Here is an 8,554-nt window from a genome sequence, read left to right as displayed (position 1 = left end):
GGGCTGCTTATTTTGTTTCTATTGCTAAACACTAACACTGAAAATTCAGTTGGAAGACAAAAATGCCTCATCATGAAATGATACATAAAACATTGCATTGTTTTACGTTTCAAATGTTCTGTTTGCTACGGAAGAAAGAGAACCACCAGAGAACCAAAAGTCAACCATGACAATCCACCTTACAGCATTAAAAAAATCAAATAATTTATTTCTGTTGTTTTCTTTTTCCACATTAAATAAAAAGATATCGGACACTTTCAGAAAAAAAAAAAAAAAGAGGTGACAGGGGAAGAGGTGACAGGGGAAGAGGGAACAGAACTCAAATGCAACAAAACAAACTTCCCTTAGCACATCTTACAGATCGGAGGGGGCCAGGGCTGGTCACCCCAAAACAACAAATGTTGCCCCCCTTTAGCTGGTCCTGCCCACTGAGCTAAGGTCATCCCCCGTCCCTAATGGTGAAGGTTAGGATTTGAAAAGGGTAAGCTGATCCTAGATGGGTGTGCCCAAAGGGAAATTCTAGCAAGACGAGCAGCTCAACTCCAGTCCTACGTGGCCGATCTTATCAACAGGCCAGTTGCTGTGGATATAAACAGAGTGGAACATCCAATAAAAAAAACTTGACAACTCTCATCCAATGAGATGGGAGAGGAGTGGGTGGGCTCTGGGATGAAGGGTAGCTTGGCAACCAGTGGGACGCTGGTCCTCCAGGACCAGTTAAGGGGCCTTTGTGAAATTAATTTGATTTCTCTGGAGTGAAAACCATTTATTGATTTCATATGAAGCCATAAGGGATGGGAAGTTATCAGCGAATCTGGAAGCGGCTGTTTCTTCTTTAGACCGCTCCTTTGTCGAAACAGACCAGAGCCTTAGATGTACATTAAATATATATACGAAGGACTATAGAAATGACCAATGACAGACTGCTGAGGAAGCCCTTCAACTGGAGTTCATTCAATGAGGTGCAACATTCAGAACATTGCAGCTAGAAATGTAGTGAATAGAGCCGACACAATTCTCAATTCTACAAGACCGAGAATCAGATAGGTTCTAGACAAAACATTTCTATGAGCTTTCTGTAAAAAGGGCACCCTCCTGAACAGACCTCTGGTGTTGATGGTCAAAGTGGAGCGGTCTGGTCATGGAATGCTAGAATGCTCACGGTTCCTACTGGCACTGCCAGGGGTTAACAATGTTAAAATAGTAGGGGGGAAATAAAAGACCCGTTCCATGAGAATGAGGAGCGAGGGTCAGACCAAATTAAAAAGACCCATTTCATTTGAAAATAGGACAGGAGAGAGCCTCACACCTCCAGAATAAAACAGGATTAGAGTGATGTCAGAAAGAGTCCAGATTCTACACAGGGAGCCAAATGGAAGTCTTCCCAGTGAATGGAACAGAGTGCCATGGGAACAGTTCAAAGCAGTTTCGCTCGGGAACAGTTAACCTAGCTCCCATCTGTGCTTCTGGATCTCTCATAACATCATCGCTGTTCAATATACACCGCTGGATCGGTCAAAATAAATGAGCAGAGAAAAAGAAACAGAAAACCCAGTCAATCAATCCCTCAAAAACACAATTCACAAAAAGTTGCTCTCAAAAGTCAAATCAATAGAGAACCAACACTCGTATATAAATCTGCAATGAAAAAAAAAAATTCTGATCCGTATTTTGTAACACACACAAGCTGATGTGTGGGTGGTCAGTCCGTCGGTTTCGATCCGCTCCTACTTCCCATTCTGCAATCGTAGCCAGTTGAATAGCAGACCGGCCTATTTCGACAAAGACCTCAGGTAACAGTTCCTAACTGTTGGCATGTTTTTATACCAGATGTAAAATAGCAGATGCAAACACTGAGTAAACCTGGCCCAAAATGACTTGTGTATGTCAATGTATACCATAGAACACATCATGGGTAGATACTAGATAGCTGCTCCCTCTTGGCCTTTGTGACAGCAGTCACGGCTCAGAACAGTAGTGTCTCTGCTAGGACATGATTCAGCTCTTCAGTTCTTACTGCTGCTCAGTACTATAGCTCCCGGGATCCATGTCTTCACTATACTGTAGAGGACTTAAATGGGAATGGGCGAAGTGGGAGTCTGAACAGAACCGATTCCATACCAATCTGTCAAAACACGCGTACCTCTTTCAACACAGACACACACATACTCACTGCAGCAATAGCCAAACAAAGTGCATCTGACCTTTGTTCATTTACTCTGGGAAGAAAAAAACTATGTATATATATTTATTTTTTTCATTTTTTTTTTAAAGCAGCCACAAATGCATATTTTCTTTGCCATAATTCGAGTGGATAGAAAACACCTGGTGCGTTAGTCATTCCCAGGAGGACAGTGGAGATCTAAAATGTTACTGGGGATCTGCATCAGAGTAGGGTGCCTGGGAAGTGCACACAAGGCTCGGACACAAAGGGAAAGTGAGCGAGTGTAAGAGCGTATAGTAAGGAATCTAAACAAACTCAGAAAGCAAATTGCTGATAGGAAAACTGATAACAAGCCTTCTGCCCTCTTTTACCAGAGGTGAACCAAAGATGAGCTCAAAACACACAGCGAAGCCAACAGGGGCCCAGCATTTTCAATATTACTATTCCAGCCTGACACTTTGCCATGCTGAAACAGGACTCGAGTACTCTGGATGGGGTTCATTCAGACAGACAACTGTGACGAAGATAAATTGAAAGACAGAGTGGTACTTGGGAACGAGAGTCTACAAGTTCGGAGGAATCTGAATGAACAAACTGCAATAATGGAATAGTTTCCCCTCCCACACCTACAATGACTATTTTGAATGAAACTGAATTCTCTCCTTCTAAAGGTTATTCAGCAGTGTTCCAGTGGCTGGAAGTGCATTTGGTGAAAATTTGCTTTGATCTGCAAAAAGGCCCAAACTCAAAATAGCCCCTCCTCCACTAAGCACTTCATATATGTCTAAAATGATAGAATAGGAATGATTAAAATGGTTATAGCCCCACCTTGCCCTCTGATAGGCCAGGAGGAATTGGCACCATACTGCTTACACCAGTCCAGTCCTTTCAGATCTACACGTGCCTAGGAGTTAGGACTATGGTTCTGTTTGGAACTGGGCAACGCTCAGTGTTAATCAACACACACTCATCCCGCCACTTGTGTTAAAATGAATGCATGCATATCTTTACAGGCTCCAGCTCTTTGTCTGGGGGTGAAAACTGAACAGCGAGCAAAGCAATCGGCGTGATCATCTCACACCGTAGGGGGCAACAAAAACACAGACGGGGGGAGAAACGCACACCAACACGCATAACTCAGGATTCCCATCAAGCACTACACAACTTCACAAACACTCATACCCAGTCACACCAACCACATCCCTTACACGTGCATACAAGAAATAGCCTGAACACTCACTTTTCCAAATCCACTAGGCAAAACAAACACACACACTATAGCTTTTCCAAACCCCTGTTGACTCATGAGATTAAAAAAGAAAAGCAAAAAAAACCTTGACAAATATTTCTTGAGTCTTCCCCCCCCACTTCCTTATTTTCACCCTCCTTATTCTTTTTTTTCTCCACTTCTTCTTGCCTGCATTCTGGTGGATGACTCAACGTGATGAGTTGCCCTCCGGGGGCTTGTGGGTACTGACTTGACCTCATGCCTCACACACTGCTCCGTTGGGGGGGTCAAAGTTTAGAGGCTAAAAGGTCACCAGACCACATTACACATCCCTCCCCCCTCTCACAGGGTCATACAGCTAAGGCATCAGGGGTCTCTTCATAAAAACATTTGGTGGGATTTCTGTCTGTCCTTTCAGTGCAGCCTTGACCAAAGAGCCATTATCCAAGATGTCGAGGATCGAAAAAGGAGGGGTGTATGTCTGATGGGGGTAGTGTGCGTGTGCCTATGTGTATGCATATGTATGTGAATATGTGTGCATGTGCATAAGGGTGCATGTGTGTGACTGAGACTGTGGAGTTGGTTCAGTAAGAGGGCAGCACCTGTCATCCTCCTCTCTCTAGCGGAGCCAGAGTTTGAGCCTCAGCGCGTCCACACCATTCAGATAATATCTGAAGAGACGCTTGTCTCGGACAAAACCCAGGTTCTCATACAGCTTCAGAGCTGACTTGTTAGTGATCTCAGTCTCAAGAACCACCTGAGAGAGAGAGGAGAGAGAAGGAAATAGAGCTGGTCATAGCTGAAGCAATACAAGCAGTGTTTGGATCATTTTGCTTTGTTTGTTTTTGTCATAAGAGAAACAACATTAACCATAAAAAAAAATGGGATGAGTCATTTTGTGTAAATTTTAGAAGATGCACAAGTTATTTTTTTATTCTATACATTGTTTTCACTAGAGCTGTTGAGCATTTTTTTATATATACTTGCATTCCATCTGGTCTGGATATACAATATCAGGTTAAATGGGTAATCTAGTATTTCTAAATACATTTTTGGACTTTAAAATGAATGCATAGCTGTAGTCAATGATTATTGAAGAAGAACTTATAAATGCCTAATAAGCTTCGATAAACTCCCCCATCTCTCAGCTGTTCACGAAAAAAGTGGCAGGTGACCACTTTGTGGTGGTTTGAATCCAAGTTTGTGCCTTTAATCCATCAGTACCAATGCAGTCAGGGCCACTAACTGAGTGAAGGACCCAGATGGACAACAGGGCCCTTGGCACATCACCGTCAGACAGCCAGTACCAATCTTCTTACCTCATCACAGTCCCCCTCTACCATGGCATAGATGGCCTTCTTCACTAGGTTAGTACCTGAGAAAAACAGACAATTACTTCAGTGGGAATGCACATGTAGAAGTTTGCAGAGAGAACATTGAATTGATAAAGCACTGAGATATGTAAAAAAGTATTATTGCGAAGTTGACTATTAAGATGTGATAGGTCATCATGTGAAAACGACAAAGAGTGTGCCTGTTCTCACCAATGCTTTTCCTCCGGTGTTTGGAGTCCACAGCCAGCATGGCGATGTAGCCACGACGAAACATCTTCTTGTGCATGTCCAGCTTGCACACAATGCCCCCCACGCACTCCTGCTCCACCATGGCCTGGAAATTAACAAACATGTTTAAGCTGTGTCTAACCTAAAGTTTTTAAAGCTTTCTTTTGACCCAACAAAACCTATGCTTCTAGCCTATAAGCATCCAGAACACATCTACCCTGACCTCTAGGTTTGATTAGACGGCACATGGCACTTCCCCCTTCCTGGAGTTCACTGACAGCAGTAGACTGAGAAATCATGCTGAATATAAACGAGCATGGTCACAATGGCTAATTCCTCTATGGAGAGGGAGACAGATCAAGAACACATTTCTGAATTTGTCGACCTAAAATGCTTTCGAATTATCCAAGAGTTCACCTCAAAACACCAAATTAAAACACATTAAACAAGACGAGAAAAAGTGAATGACTTGAAAGAGACATGAAACCAGTGTTTCACAGTCAGAAAGCATCGGAGGCTCCAACACTATTTATAAGGAGTCCCAAGGCTGTCAAATGGGATTTGTGTGTGTGTGTGTACATACATGCCACATCATGTTCAACTGTAGCTGTGTGACACACCTTGAGGTGATTAAATATAGTGCACGTTTACACTAGAAGTCACACCCGAACCAACCCTAGGCCTGACCCACCGGCCCTTTTAGTCCAACCTAAGAACAAACTCAAGTTTCACTGTCAGATAACAACAAGGAGGAAAGAGGGTGGAAGGGCTACTCTTCTCAGTTAGCCTATATGACACTTGTCTGAATCCACCTAAAGAGAAGCCTACAACTTACCTGGAACTTGAGGAATGTCGAATGAGTAGGATTAGATTACAGACCGACAGGATAATAACACAATAGAAGCAGACGCAGTAACAATAGCCCTACATCAGAACTGTGCTATGGGACACTACTGGTCTGTTTATTTAGCTAATGTTGCCCAATCACACCTAAGTCAAGTCATGAAGGTGTTTTACTATAGATCAGGTGAATTCAACTCTTACCCTACGAGATCCGGAGCCTGCTGGTTTTCTATTCAACCTGATCATGATTTGCACACACCTGGTGTCGCAGGTCTAAATCAGTGCCTGATTAGAAGGGAACAATGAAAAAAATGCAGTGGTCCAGAGTTGAGTTTGAGGGCTATAAATAATGTCATGTCAGCAGCATACCACCCTGCATACCACTGCTGGCTTGCCTCTGAAGCTAAGCAGGGTTGGTCCCTGGATGGGAGACAAGATGCTGCTGGAAGTGGTGTTGGAGGGCCAGCATGGGGCACTCTTCCCTCTGGTCTAAAGAGATCCCAATGCCCACCGGGCAGTGAAGGGGACATTGCCCTGCAAAGGGTGCATTCTTTCTGATGGGACGTTAAACAGGTGTTGTGACTCTCTGTGGTAATAAGAATTCCCATGGCACTTATCTTAAGAGTAGGGCTCTTAAACCCTGTGTCATGTTTAAATTCCCAACCTGGCCGCATTCCTAATTGCAATTTATCACCTCTCCACCTGATAGCTGATGTATGGTGAGCGTTCGCACACAAAAGCGGTCACAGTGCATTACCCAGGTGGTTGCTGCACATTGGTGGTGGATGAGATGAGTTTCCCCCTTACTACATAAAGCGCTTTGAGCACCTCAGTTGCTACAAAAGTGCTGTATAAATCCAATCAATTACTATGTCATACTCACCAGAAAGCAGAGTTGCGGCCAGTTGTGGATGAAGTACCTATAGGTATAAATGGAATAGGGCTCAGATAAGTCCTTGGTGATCAACCTCATGATTCCTGGCATCTGTAACTCGGATTCGTATCGGACATAATGAATCCCCTGGCTCTCTTCCTCTCCTCGGCAAGGCGAACAGTTAAGATCCAGCCTCGCTAATTCTGACACCGGCGGCTGGTTTGGGGCGTCGGGTTCACTATCTACTCCAGCCCGGGGCTCACCGGGGCCTTCGCAGTCTGGGGACTGCTGGCTCGGTGGATGAGGGGCTTCCGTGGGGTCGCATTCCCCTTTCCTAACGTTACCACAGGGGCTGTCTCCCGTTACAGGGTGGCTTTGGATAGCCTCAGTTCTTGTGATAGTCAGCATACCGTTCATGCTATTGTTGTTCAAGTGAGGGTGGCTGCCTTTCGAACACGGACTGTGGTCCTCATGTTGGCAGCAATGGTCGCTATTGTTTTTGTCGCTCGGGTCGTCTCCAAAACTACTGTTGTCACAGTACTCCGTTGACGTTCTCAGATTTTTGGGTCGATTTTCCGACGGACAGACCAAGCCGTTAATTTTCTGTTCTTGCAGGGCTTGCGTTTTGAGGTGTAGCGCAGCCGGGTTAGCATGGGATAGCATGTTTTTCTGTTTTTTCTTACTTGACCGTTTGTCCTCGCTGACCTGCTGCTCCTGTCTTGCTACAGAGCCCTCCCGACCGCAGCCAGAGTGCTCCCCTTGCCCAGGTTCGAAACTCCCATCCCCGGGGAAGGGAATAATTTCAGCCGGGGATGCTGGCAATGCGCTGCTAGGCCCAGTCGGCACTGCAGCCATCCCACTTCATCAAGGGGGCGATACACGTTTAAAAAAAACGCTAAATAAAGTTTAATCTACAAGATGAAAGGGTTTATAAACGAAGCTCACTTCCCTTATGCGATAATTGTGCAAATCCGAGGGTTTCAGAAACAATTTCTGTTTTACTTCCGACGCCTATCGTTGCTTTCTCCTCGGTTTCACCGCTGCCGGAAAGTACTGTCGCAGCAAATGCCATTGCAGCTGAAAGAGGGTGGTACTTTACGACAGTCATGGGAATCATGACTGTTAGTGCTATCTGGGATCCCTGGGACGTTCATGCCCTCAACCCTGAACGTAACCCTAACCGTAACCATTTTAAATGTCAACTTTAATGGAGTAACGTCAGAAGACAGTGCTCCCTCAGGTAGAAGATGGTTGAAACTGAGGTTTTGTTTGAAACTGCTAGAGAGTCTGAAAAGATTTGGCATGTGTCCTCAGATCCTCAAAAAGTTCTACAGCTGCACCATCGAGAGCATCCTTGACCGGTTGCAACACTGCCTGGTATGGCAACTGCTCCGGGCTCCGACTGCAAGGCACTACAGAGTGTAGTGCGTATGGCCCAGTACATCACTGGAGCAAAGCGTCCTGCTATCCAGGACCTCTATACTAGGTGGTGTCAGAAGGCCCTAAAAATTGTCAAAGACTCCAGCCACCCTTGTCATAGACTGTTCTCTCTGCTACCACACGGCAAGCGGTACCTGAGTGCCATGTCGTGTCGAGTCATGTCGAGTGCCTGAGTGCCAGGACGTAAAGGTTTTTAACAGCTTCTACCCCCAAGCCATAAGACTCCTGAACAGCTAATCAAATGGCTACCCAGACTATTTGCATTGTCCCCCCACCCCCTCTTTTACACTGCTGCTACTATCTGGTTATTATCTATACATAGTCACTTTAACTCTACCTACATGTCCATATTACTGAATTTACCTCGACTAACCTGTGCCCCAGCATATTGACTCTGTACAGGTCTCGCCTGTATATAGCCTCACTACTGTTATTTTACTGCT

The 8,554-nt window shown here is 44.9% G+C and overlaps 1 protein-coding gene across 1 annotated transcript; it reads right to left on the bottom strand.

Moving 5' to 3' along the window:
* Positions 1–1,682: 1,682 nt before the first annotated feature.
* Positions 1,683–7,720, bottom strand: LOC135505700 (N-alpha-acetyltransferase 30-like). The gene is made up of 4 exons (XM_064924748.1): positions 6,681–7,720; positions 4,937–5,060; positions 4,712–4,767; positions 1,683–4,149 (listed from the first exon to the last, which is right to left on the bottom strand). Exons 1-4 carry the CDS (start codon positions 7,524–7,526, stop codon positions 4,012–4,014), a joined length of 1,164 nt encoding a protein of 387 aa, XP_064780820.1. The 5' UTR covers positions 7,527–7,720; the 3' UTR covers positions 1,683–4,011.
* Positions 7,721–8,554: the final 834 nt, after the last annotated feature.

This window comes from Oncorhynchus masou, chromosome 19, assembly GCF_036934945.1.
Source record: "Oncorhynchus masou masou isolate Uvic2021 chromosome 19, UVic_Omas_1.1, whole genome shotgun sequence".
Lineage (NCBI taxonomy): Eukaryota > Metazoa > Chordata > Actinopteri > Salmoniformes > Salmonidae > Oncorhynchus > Oncorhynchus masou.
This window is presented reverse-complemented; position numbering and strand designations above follow the sequence as displayed.